The following is a 12776-nucleotide window of genomic DNA, read 5'->3' as shown; positions in this document are numbered from 1 at the left end:
TTATAAAATCATGAGGAGCATGGATGAATAGCTCTTTTCCCTGGGCTGGGGGAGTCCAGAACTGGATGGCATAAGTTTAACATGAGGGGGAAAGATTTAAAAGAGACCTAAGGGACAACCTTTTCACACTGAAGGTAGTGTGGGTAAGACCATAAGCCCATAAAACCACAACATGTAGGAGCAGAAGTTAGGCCATTCGGACTATCTAATCTGTTCTGCCATTCAATCATGGCTGATAGGTTTCTCAATTCAAGTTTCCTGCATTCTCCTCATAACCCTTGATCACCTTGACAATCAAGAACTGTCTCTGTCTTAAATATACTCAATGACCTGGCCTCCACAGCCTTCTGTGGCAGTGAATATCATAGATTCACCACTCTCTGGCTGAAGAAGTTTCTCCTTATCTTCTAAAAGGTCCTCCCTTTAGCTTAAGGCTGTGCCTTCGGTCCTAGTTTGTCCTACCAATGGAAATATCTTCCCAACATCCAATCTGTCCAGGCCATTCAGTGTTCTGTAAGTTTCAATTAGATTCCCCCTCATCCTTCTAAACCCCATTGAGTATAGACCCACAGTCATCAAACGTTTCTCATATGTTAAGCTTTTAACTCCTGGGATCATGTTCGTGAATCTCCGCTGAATACGCTCCAGGGCCAATACGTTCTTCCTGAGATAGGGGTCCCAAAACTGCATACAATATTCCAAATGTGATCTGACCAGAGCCTTATACAGACTCAGAAGTACATCCCTGCTTTTACATTCAAGTCCTCTGAAATTAAATATCAACATTGCATTTGCCTTCCTAACTATGACTCAACCTGCAAGTTTATCTTGAGAGAATCCTGGACTAGAACTCCCAAGTCCCTTTGCACTTCAGATTTCTGAATTTTCTCCTCCTTTAGGAAATAGTCCATGCCTCTATTGTTCCTATCAAGGTGCATGACCTCACACTTTCCTACATTGTAACCAACTGCTACTTCTTTGCCCACTCTCCTAACCTGTCCAAATCCTTCTGCAGCATCCCTGTCTCCTCAATGCTACCTGTCCCTCTACCTATCGTTGTATCATCTACAAACTTAGCCAGAATGCTCTCAGTTCCTTCATCTAGATGGTTAAATGTATAAAGTGACAAGTTATAGTCCCAACATTGATCCTTGCTGTGCAACAATTGTCACAGACTGCAAGAGAAGGCCCCTTTAATCCCCACTTTCTGCCAGACAGCCAGGCTTCTGCGAATGCTAGCACCTTGTCTGTAACACCAAGGGCCCTTATCTTAGAAGTCCAGATAGATAACATCCATTGGGTCTCCCTGATCCAACCTGCTGATTACTTCCTCAAAGAATATCTCTGATACCTCAGAATCAGCCTCGGATACGGGTGGCATGGTACCATGCAGTAGCTCAGCATCTACACCCAGAATGTCTCAGAAGAAATTCATCCTCTTCTTCAGGCAGTAAAAGGGTCGAGGATATCATGCCCATCTCAGGCACTGAGGTTTCCTTGATGCTAAATGGAGGGAAAGAACCCACATGTTCCATCAGCCTTGTTGGCTGTTCTGAGAGACCAGGTATGTTTCTCCCCTGTCCTGATTGCAACTTTCATGAGGTCCATGTGCTTGTTCATGACCATCCCACCTATCTGAACTTTGTATGTCACAGGCCCTGACATTGCACTGACTATGCCTCTTACCCATGCAGGGCCATTCCTATAGTTCCAGCATCAAACTTCATTCCATGAAATAAACTGTCTCTCTCACTTAGAGGAGGCTTGTGTCCAGCATTCACATTTCGGACATCATTTCAACCTCCTCCCTGCACGTCTGGGAAGATCAGATTTAACCTGGTGTGGAGCTTTCTCATCATTTGCAACTCTGCTGAAGCTATTCCTGCAGTCGCATGTGGGGCTGTCCTATCATCAAACAAAACCAGGTCAATTTGGTATCACATGAAGCTGTATTTCTTTAAGCCTGCCCTCAAAGTTTGGACTGCTCTGGACCATTGGAAAATGGATGATATGCAGCTGTCCTTACATGCCAAATGCTGCTGAATTTTAGGCAATACTTGAATTCCCTGGTCGTGACCATCACTTTTGGGAGTCCATGTATTGCAAATGATTCTCACAGCTTTTCTATCATTTCCATGTTTGATGAATGATCTCTATGCACCTCCAACCACTGAGTAGACTTACACAATAATGAAGAACATTGAGACCAAGAAAGGGCCACAATATTCCAAGTGTAACTGACTCCAGGGTTTACCCAGCCATTCCTACGAATATTGGGGAATTGCTGGCAAGTACTTTTTGACCTTGTTGGCACACTGAGTACTGTCCCAACAACACAACTATGTTTGCATCCAATTCTAACCACTAGACTAGTGGTGTACCTGTCAACAGGAGGCAGTTCAAGGCACCTGCATTTGCTGCTTAGCCTCGGGAATGGTATTCTGATTTGAAATTTTACACAATTAGAATGAGAGCCCACTGCTGAATTTCACCAGAAGCGATGTTTGGTCTTGTTCTCTTTAAGTAAACCTAGCAGGATTTTGTGGTCTGTTACTATTACTAGTTTACATTTGTAAAGGTACAGGTGGACCTTTCTCACACTAAAGATGACTGCCAAACTTATGTTTTCTATCTGGGCACACTTGCATTCTGCATCAGCCAAAATTCGGGAAGCCTATGCTATTGGCCGTTCTCGTCCTTTGGACCCATCTGTGAGCCTACACTACCCTGATACTACATGAGGAGGTTTCGCTTGTCAGCACCAGATCTCACTTGCAATCACCTTAGATGGTGGTGGCTGTTTCTTCATTTCCCGAATGGATTTGTGTTGCCTACAAGATCATTGCCAAGTTTGACCTCTTTTCAGAAGCAGATGTGAGAAACCAGGATGGAGGCCATGTTATGTATGACTTTCCAGAATAATTCACCAATCCAAGAAAAAAGATCTAAGCTCCAGTATAGAATGTGAAGCAGGGCACATTCAATTGTGCTTATTTTACCTTCCAATGGGTTTTGTCAATGCTGTAGACCAACTAGGCAACTTGAAGTGCCTGGAAGACATTTTTTTCCTTCTAAGGCATATGCCCATCCATGAGAAATGTCAAAGGACTATGTCCAAATTCTTTAAGTACTCCTTATTTGTCTTTCCTGTTATTGGCATGTCATCCAGTTAAATGACAGCTTCGGGTAGACATTGTAAAATGTTCTCCATCATCAGCTGAAAAATGGCATAAGTTGACAATACCTGAAATTGCAATATCATGCATTGGTCCAAACCCGAACATTCTGGGAATCCTTATCTAATTGCAATTGCAAGTACACAAGTCTCATGTCCAGCTTCATGAAGGAAACACCCCACCTGTCAGTTTTGCATATGAATCCTCTACGTGAGAATTTGAGGATTTACCTAGCTCCGAAAAGCAGTTTACCATTTGTTGAAATCTGCACTAAGTCGTATCAACCCTTAGTATTGGTCTTTGCAATCGGTATGTCCGGTGCTGCCCATTCTGCAAACTGTACGAGTTTGATGATTCCTTCGCTTTCCAGCCTCTTGATTTCTGCTTCTACATCTTCCCATAAGGCAATTGGCACTGGGCAGGACTTGTAAGTTTAAAAAAGGTGGAGCCAATCAAGTTGAACCTTTCTCAACCAATTTCACCCCATCAGGCTTCAGTCCAAAACCTTTCCTACAATCAGTGGTAACTAAACCAACTGCTTTCATAACAGACCAGGACTGAAGTTGTACCCTTCATCTGTAAAAGGTTCTCCGGTATAAGTTCTCAGTCTAGCCAAAGTCTTACGCAATCGCAAGAGTTGATGTCCGGAGTGAATTTTCTGAAAGATGGATCCTGCAGTCACTGATCCAGCTTAGCTAGTGTAGACCTCTATTAGATTAGATTAGATTACTTACATTAGATTAGATTACTTACAGTGTGGATTTAGGCCCTTCGGCCCAACAAGTCCACACCGACCCGCCGAAGCGCAACCCACCCATACCCCTACATTTACCCCTTACCTAACACTACGGGCAATTTAGCATGGCCAATTCACCTAACCCGCACATCTTTGGACTGTGGGAGGAAACCGGAGCACCCGGAGGAAACCCACGCAAACACGGGGAGAACGTGCAAACTCCACACAGTCAGTCGCCTGAGTCGGGAAATGAACCCGGGTCTCAGGCGCTGTGAGGCAGCAGTGCTAACCACTGTGCCACCGTGCCGCCCACATTTAGCCCACATCTGGGTGCCCATTTAGCCAGACACTGGTCTAGCTCCCTCAGAGCCAGCTCTCCTGTTTATTTTTTTTTCCTGGTTATCCTGTTCATATTTTATTAAGTAATTACAAAACAGTTTAAAAAAAAGTTAACATTTACAGCTGTATACAACAGCAATTTTACAACAGAGAGGAGCAGCAAAGCCAGGCCCCAAACCCCACCATTCAACCAGTTTAACCAACCCACCTTCTGACCACTCTAAGGCAGCCCATCCCAACACACCTTCCGGCTCTTGTTCCACCCCATGTCCCTTCCAGTTCTCGATCCGCTCTGACACCTTTCGACCACCTCTAGGACAGCCTGTCCCCTTCCCCAGGGACGATAGTGTGCAGGATAGCCCAAAGTCTTCCAGATCTCAGCCTGCCCCTACGCGCCTTCTGGCTCTCGGCTGCTCTGACACACCTTCCGATCACCTCAAGGACAGCCCGTCCCGATTACCCCTCCTCGGGACGACAGTGCTCAGAATGGCCTACCCAACATCTAGCTCTCGGGGCAACTGGCATCATGATGGCCTACCCACCCTCCAGCATTCAGGACAGCCTACCAACCTTCAAATTCACAGGATGGCCTACCCACCCTCTGGCTCTCAGGGTGACAGCTTTCAGGACGTCCCATGAGCCTCCCAGCTCACAGTAAGACCTGTCAGACCCAGGGACACACAAGACAGTGCAAGTGATAGACCCAACAAACAACATGATACAGTTAATTATCAAAAAACACAGAATCCTTTCTGGTACACACAGAGTCCAGATATAGAGTCTTCAAAATATAGAGTCCATTCTCAGGAACAGAGTCCACTCCAGTTTACAACATGCATTATCAGAAGTGGAGTGCGCTTCAAACTGCAGAGTCCAATCTTGAAGGCAGCAAATGCACACCCCATAGCACACAGGTGTTCAGTCTCCATGGAGTCCTGGCCCAGCCTTGGAAAACCAGACCCACTCACAGGAACAGTACATTATACAGGTGCAGTTAACTTACAGGAGCTTTGGTCCACTCCTGAAGGAAAGGTCTTTTCCCAAACTCCAGGATACTGCAACTGCTCACCTCCCAGCACACACACAGGTGTTCAATCTTCAGACACCCAGTCCCAGGGCTAGGCCTCCCCACAGGAACAGCTCCTCTGGTAAAATGTATGTCTTCCACAGGGCTCAGTCCAAACACCAAAAACAGTGAGGATACATACAAAAAAAAAAGAAAACTAGAGTCCAAGGGCTAAGCCCTACCACAAAATTAACATTCTTTTCTCAAAAAAGAAAAAAAAGAGTAACACACAGGCTGTAACCAGCCAGTGTAACAACAATCCCCTACTGAGAACTGAGTTACAACTGAAAAACATTATGTGCATCAGGAGTTTAACAATCAGTCCTCACGAAAAGGAATACCAGCGCCCTGGCGACGTATTTTTTCCGCCAGGTGCGTAACCTCAACTACGACATGCAGCTCCTGTTCGTCGACTGTGATGGTTTGGAGGTCACCCTCAAGGTGTTGCCTGTCTTTTACCAGGACCTGATCACTGTCTGGAACATGGTCGAATTGCGCCAGACCTACCCTCCGGCAGGAGTAGCGGCTGTCGTCAGGGAGCCGTTGCTCAGGAATCCGCACCTCCGTGCTCGTGGGTTCGAGTGGCTGTCGGAGGGGAGAGCTGTGGCGGCGAGGGTGACCAGGGTCGGGGACGTGCTGGGTGCCGGGGGCCTGGGCTGGACGTTGCTGCAAGACATAGCGAGCAGGGCAGCGGTAGACGTCCGGTATGTGGCCACCGACATCCAACGCCTTAAAACGGCGGTGCTCGGACCCGACGTAGTGCACCAGTTGGAGGATGCTCAGGTGTGCGGTGGGATTCCGTCCGTGCTCACCCCAGCCTGGATGGAATTTCACATTGGCCCCAAGGTCGCGTACTTCCCACGGGAGCCTGTGCCCCACAACCTGAGCCGCCTCCGGAATTTTAATTTTGTTTCTTTCAAAGACGTAAAAAGGCGGGCCCTGTATCGACTGCTGCTGCACACCGTCCACCTCTTCTCCCTTGTCCACCGTCCGGACACACTTTGGCGTGCCCATTTGCCACTGGGCGGTGGGGATCCCCAGTGGAGGGCTCTCTACGCGGGAGTTCTCTCCCTTTCTCTCGGGGATCTGGGGTGGAGGGTGCTGCATGCAGCAGTCCCCTGCAACCGCAGATTGTGGTGGTTCACGGACGCCCAGCCCCACTGCTTGTTCTGTGGTGCTGTGGAGTCCGTGGACCATGTGTATATTAGGTGTGGGCGTTTGCACTCCCTCTTTGATTTTCTGAAAAACCTTCTCCTCTGCTTTTGGTTGCACTTCAGTCCCATGCTCCTGATCTTCGGGCACCCGGTATGGAGGAGGAAGGGCAGGTCTGAAGACCTCCTCATGGGTCTGCTCCTGGGCCTGGCCAAACTGGCCATAAACAGGTCCAGGCAGCGGGCCGTGGAGGGGGTCGTTAGGGCTGACTGCCTGCCTCTCTTCCGTGGTTACGTTAGAGCCCGGGTGTCCTTGGAGAAGGAGCACGCGGTGTCCACCAACACCCTGGAGTTGTTCAGGGAGAGGTGGGCGCGGCAGGGAGTGGAGTGCATCATTTCCCCCTCCAACTCTATTTTGATTTAATCCCTGTCCTCCCCTTCACTGTTTTGATCACACAGCATTGCCCTTTGATGTGAAGGGCACTGCCTGTCACAGGCCACCCGGGTGTTTCCTTTCTTCCTGGGGGTGGAAATTAAATAAAGATTTGTGCACTTTGTGTCTCTCACTGTGTCTCACACCTACACACACCATGGGTGGTGGGGAAAAATAAGCACTACCAAGAAAAAGAAAAAAGAAAAAAAAAGGAATATCAGTTAACAAACTGGCGAAATAATTCAGCCAGTTCAGGAATCAGGGTTCCCCCTCCAAAAAAAAGGAAGCAGAAACCAACAGTAACACACTGACTGTAATACCAGCCAGCACAGAGTCAGTCCCCTAAACTAAGAGGACTCTGAATCTCCTGTTTATTTTTTTAAAGGGCAGATAGCCCATTTTAATTTTTTTTTCCTTTTAACACCCACACTACCGCCTAACTGCTTATTTTTCCCCAGCACCCATAGTGTGTGTGTGCAGGTGTGAGACACAGTGAGAGACACAAAGTGCACAAATCTTTATTCAATTTCCACCACCAGGAAGAAAGGAAACACCTGAGTGGCCTGTGACAGGCAGTGCCCTTCACATCAAAGGGCAATGCTGTGTGATCAAACAGTGAAGGGGAGGGCAGGACTAAATCAAAATAGAGTTGGAGAGGGAAATGATGCACTCCACTCCCTGCGGCATCCACCTCTTCCTGAACAACTCCAGGGTGTTGGTGGACACCGCGTGCTCCTTCTCCAGAGACACCCGAGCTCTAACGTAACCCCGAAAGAGGGGCAGGCAGTCGGCCCTAACAACCCCCTCCACGGCCCACTGCCCGGACCTGTTTATGGCCAGTTTGGCCAGGCCCAGGAGCAGACCCACGAGGAGGTCTTCAGACCTGCCCTCCCTCCTCTGTACAGGGAGCCCGAAGATCAGGAGCGTGGGACTGAAATGCAACCAAAAGCAGAGAAGGAGGTTTTTGAGGAAATCAAAAAGGGAGTGCAAATGCCCACACCCACTATGTACATGGTCCACGGACTCTACAGTGCCACAGAGCAAGCAGTTGGGCTGGCAGTCTCTGAACCACTGCAATCTGCAGTTGCAGGGGACCGCTGCGTGCAGCACCCCAGATCCCCAAGAGAAAGGGGGAGGACTCCCTTGTAGAGAGCCCTCCATTAGGGATCCTCACCGGCCGGTGGCAATTGGGCACACCAAGGCATGTCTGGACAGTGGATGAGGGAGAAGAGGTGGACAGTGTGCAGCAGCAGTCGTTACAAGGCCCGCCTTTTTATGTTCTTAAAAGGACAAAGTTAAAATTCCAGAGGCAGCTCAGGTTGTGGGGCACAGGCTCCGCGGGAAGTACGAGACCTTGGGGCCAATGTGAAATTCCGTCTGGGCTGGGGTGAGCGCAGACGGGATCCCACCGCTCACCTGAGCATCTTCCAACTGGTGCACCACGTCGGGTCCAAGCACCGCCGTTTTAAGGAGTCAGATGGCGGTGGCCATGTACTGGACGTCTACCGCTGCCCTGCTCGCTATGTCCTGCAGCAACATCCAGCCCAGGCATCCAGCACATCCCCAACCCTGGTCACCCTCACGCCACGGCCCTCCCCTCCGACAGCCACTCGAACCCACGAGTACGGAGGTGCTGATTCCTGAGCAACGGCTCCCTGACAACAGCCGCTACTTCTGCCAGAGGATAGGTGCGACGTGGTTCGACCACGTTCCAGACAGTGATCAGGTCCTGGTAAAAAGACAGGCAGTGTCTCGAGGGTGACCTCCAAACTGTCACAGTCGATGAACAGGAGCTGCATGTCGTAGTTGAGGTTACACACCTGGCGGAAAAAATACGTCGCCAGGGCGCACCACCTAGGAGGACGCTCGAGGTAAAGGTATCGCTGTAAGGTCTGAAGGCGGAAGGTCGCGCCCTGGGTGTGGATGCACACCAGCGACTGGGCGCCCTCGATAGGGAGACTCAGGAACTGATGGCAACCCAGTGCATCTTTTTGTCCCAGAAGAAGTTGACCAACGTTCTCTGGATGTCAGCGACAAAGCCAGGAGGAGGCACCAAAGTGACCAGCCGGTACCACAGCATGGTGGCCACCAGCTGGTTTCTGACCAGCACTCGACTCCTGTAAGATAGCACTTGGAGCGGTCCTGTCCAGTGGCCTAGGCGAGCCGAGACTTTGGCGTCCAGCTCCTGCCAGTTTGCCGACCAGGATTCCTCAGCCAGGCTGAGGTAGATCCCCAGGTAGAGGAGATGGGTGGTACTCCAGCTGAACCCCCGTAACTCCTCCAGCAGGGAGTCCACCTGCCACGGACCGACCAGTAGTCTGGAACCTTTGGCCCAGTTGATCCTGGCGGAAGACGCTGCGGAGTACATGGCCTGGCACTCGTGCATCCTCCCCAGATCAGCCGGGTCGGTGAAAGTGAGGAGCATGTCATCAGTGTAGGCCAAAGGACCACCCCGTGCCCGCGCCGCGCAGAACCAACCCCTCCGCAAGAGGCGCAGGAAAGGCTCCACGCACAGGGAATACAGCTGGCCGGACAGGGGGCAGCCTTGACGTACTCCTCTCCCGAAGTGAAAGGGCACCATCAGGGAACAGTTAACTTTAACCAGACACTCTACGGCGGCGTACATCCGGGCGATGAACTGCGTCCTGAACACGAATGCCCGCAGAGTCCCGAGCAGGTACTCATGATCAACCCTGTCTAATGCCTTCTCCTGGTCAAGAGACAGGAAGGCGCTCGGCAGACCAGCCCATTGACAGAAATGGATCAGGTGCCGGACCAGGTGGACGTTGTCGTGTATCCTCCAGCCCGGCATCGTGTAGGACTGGTCCAGGTGAATCATGTGGGCCAGCATGGAAGCCAGGCGAGAAGACAACACCCTGGCGAAGATTTTGTAGTCCATGCTTATGGAGACCAGCCAGCACAGAGTCAGTCCCCTAAATTGAGAAGGCCTTGGAATCTCCTGGTTTTTTTTTCATTTTATTAAACAATTACAAAACAGTTTACAAAAAACAGTTAACATTTATAGCTGTATACAACAGCAATTTTACAAGGGAGAGGAGCAGCAAAGTCAGGCCCCAAACCCTACCGTTCAACCAGTTTACAGGGAGATGAGGACAAACCTCAAATCCCAGTTTCACATATGACAAGACAATGACAATGACATTTGTACATAAAAAGCTGATCCAGTTACATAAACGGTGCAGACAATACAGACCCAGCAAGCCCCACCCCTCCCACCTTCCGACCACTCTAAGGCAGCTCGCCTCTACTCACCTTCCGGCTCTCAATCCACCCTATGCCCCTTCCAGTATTCAGTCTGCCCTGACACGCCTTTTGACCACCTCTAGGACAGCCCATCCCGGTACCCGCCTGGGGTGACAGTGGTCAGGACGGCCCACCCACCTTCCGGCTTCACTAACCACCCTCAGCACCTTTCGACCACCTCTGGGGCAGCCCGCCCCGGTACCTGCCCGGGGTGACAGCACAGAGGATGACAACCCGCCTTCTGGCTCTCGGTCTGGCCCTGCATACCATTGGGTTCTCACCCACCCTGATGCGCCAATCAGCCAGTGGGCTATCCTGGCACACCTTCCAGCCACCTCTAGGACAGCCCAACCCCTTCCCTGGGACGACAGCATGCAGGGTAGCCCACAAGTCTTCCGGATAACAGCCTGCCCCTACGCACCTTCTGGCTCTTGGCTGCTCTGACACCTTCCGACCACCTCTAGCACAGCCCGTCCCGTTTACCCCTTCTTGGGACGACAGCGCTCAGAACGGCCTACCCAGCATCTGGCTCTCGGGGCGACTGGCATCATGATGGCCTACTCACCATCTGGCTTTCGGGACAGCCTACCAACCTTCAGGTTCACAGGATGGCCTACCCACCCTCCGTCTCTCGGGGTGACAGCTTTCAGGACGACCCATGAGTTCCCCAGCTCACAGTAAGGCCTGCCAGATCCAGGGATACACAAGACAGTGCAAGTGATAGACCCAACAAACACAATAATACAGTTAATTATCAAAAAATACACAGAGTCCAGAATAGAGACTTCAAAAATACAGACCCCATTCTCAGAAACAGAGTCCACTCCAGTTTACAACATGCATTGTCAGAAGTGGAGTCCACTCCAAATTACAGAGTCCACTCTTGAAGGCAGCAAATGCACAGCACACAGGTGTTCAGTCTCCATGGAGTCCTGGCCCAGCCTTGGAAAACCAGACCCACTCACAGGAACACCATACATAATACAGGTGCAGTTAACTCACAGGGGTTTGGTCTACTCCTGAAGCAAAGGTCTTCTCCCAAACTCCAGGATACAGCAACTGCTCACCTCCCAGCACACATACAGGTGTTCAATCTTCAGAGGCCCAGTCCCAGGGTTGGGCTTCCCCACAGGAACAGCTCCTCTGGTAGAATGTATGTCTTCCACAGGGCTCAGTCCAAACACCAAAAACAGTGAGGATACATACAAAAAAAACAAAGAAAACTAGAGTCCAAGGGCTAAGCCCTATCACAAAATCCACATTGTCCTTTTCTCAAAAGTAAAAAAAGGAGAGAAAAGAGTAACACACAGGCTGTAACCAGCCACTGCAACAACAATCCCCTACTGAGAACTGAGTTGTACCTGAAACACATTATGTGCATCAGGAGTTTAACAATCAGTCCTCACTAAAAGGAATACCAGTTAACAAACTGGCGAAATAATTCAGCCAGTTCAGGAATCAGGTTTCTCCTTCCAAAAAAAAGGAAGCAGAAACTCACAGCAACACACTGGCTGTAGCACCAGCCAGCACAGAGTCAGTCCCCTAAACTAAGAGGACTCTGAATCTCCTGTTTATATCAGTCAGCCAGGGCTTTCCTGATTGTCCCAGGTTAACAGCCCAAGTCAGGATAGAGAAATCTATCAAACCAAAACCCAAACCAAACCAATAATGAGAACACTTTCAGATTCAAATGCCAACAAAATGTGGCTGAAGGGCTGGTGTAGGAGGGGGGGCTCTAGGTATGTAGATCATTGGGACACCTTCTAGGGAATGTGGGACCTGTACAAGAAGGACAGGTTGGACCTGAACCGAAGGGGCACCAATATATTGGGTGGGAGGTTTGCTAGAGCTCTTTCGGGAGGGTTTAAACTAGATTAGCAGGAGGACGGGAACCTGAGCTATGGATCAGCTAATGGAATTGGTAGTGAACAGCCAGATATATCGTGCAGAGTCTGTCAGGAGAGATAGGCACTTGATGGGCAATGGGGCAGTCAGTGTAATAGGTTGAAGTGTGTCTATTCTAATGAAAAATGTGTCAGGAATGAGGATGATAAGTTCAGAGCATGGATCAGTACTTGGAACTTTGATGTTGTGATCATTACGGTTACTAACATACCATAGGGGCAGGAATAATTGTTGAATGTTGCAAGGTTTCAATGTTTTCAAAGGAATAGCACGGGAGGTAAAAAGAGGTGGAAGAGTGGCATTGCTAATTAGGGATAGTATCACAGCTGCAGAAAGGGAGATCATCGAGGAGGGTTTATTGACAGAGTCAGTATAAGTGGAAGTCAGAAATAGGAAAGGAGCAGTTGCTTTATTGGGAGTTTTCTACAGGCCCCCAATTAACAACAGAGACACGGAGGAGCAGATTTTGGAAAAATGCAAAAGTAACATGATTGTCGTCATGGGTGACTTTAACTTCCTGAATATTGATTAGAACCTCATTAATTCAAATACAGGGAACAGTTTTTGTCAAGTGTTCTCCAGGAAGCGTTCCTGACTCAATATTTGGATAGGCCAACAGGAGGGGAGGCAATATTGGATTATGTGCTTGGCAACGAGCCATGCCAGGTATCAGCCACCTCGGTCGGAGATCATTTCGGTGATAGTG

General features: G+C 49.6%; 1 protein-coding gene across 1 annotated transcript in view; it reads right to left on the bottom strand.

Moving 5' to 3' along the window:
• The window catches only part of trmt2b (tRNA methyltransferase 2 homolog B), a 57789-nt gene extending 48502 nt beyond the window's left edge, over positions 1-9287 (bottom strand). The window contains exons 1-2 of the mRNA XM_060832345.1: positions 9006-9287; positions 8485-8721 (exon numbers count right to left, since the gene is read on the bottom strand). Of these exons, the coding sequence (XP_060688328.1) occupies positions 8485-8721; positions 9006-9287 (519 nt within the window). The remainder of the gene's footprint in view (positions 1-8484; positions 8722-9005) is intronic.
• Positions 9288-12776: the final 3489 nt, after the last annotated feature.

This window comes from Hemiscyllium ocellatum, chromosome 11 (genome assembly GCF_020745735.1).
Source record: "Hemiscyllium ocellatum isolate sHemOce1 chromosome 11, sHemOce1.pat.X.cur, whole genome shotgun sequence".
In the NCBI taxonomy this organism is placed as follows: Eukaryota; Metazoa; Chordata; class Chondrichthyes; order Orectolobiformes; family Hemiscylliidae; genus Hemiscyllium; species Hemiscyllium ocellatum.
The sequence above is the reverse complement of the archived record's forward strand: the minus strand, read 5'-3'. Positions and strand labels throughout refer to the sequence as shown.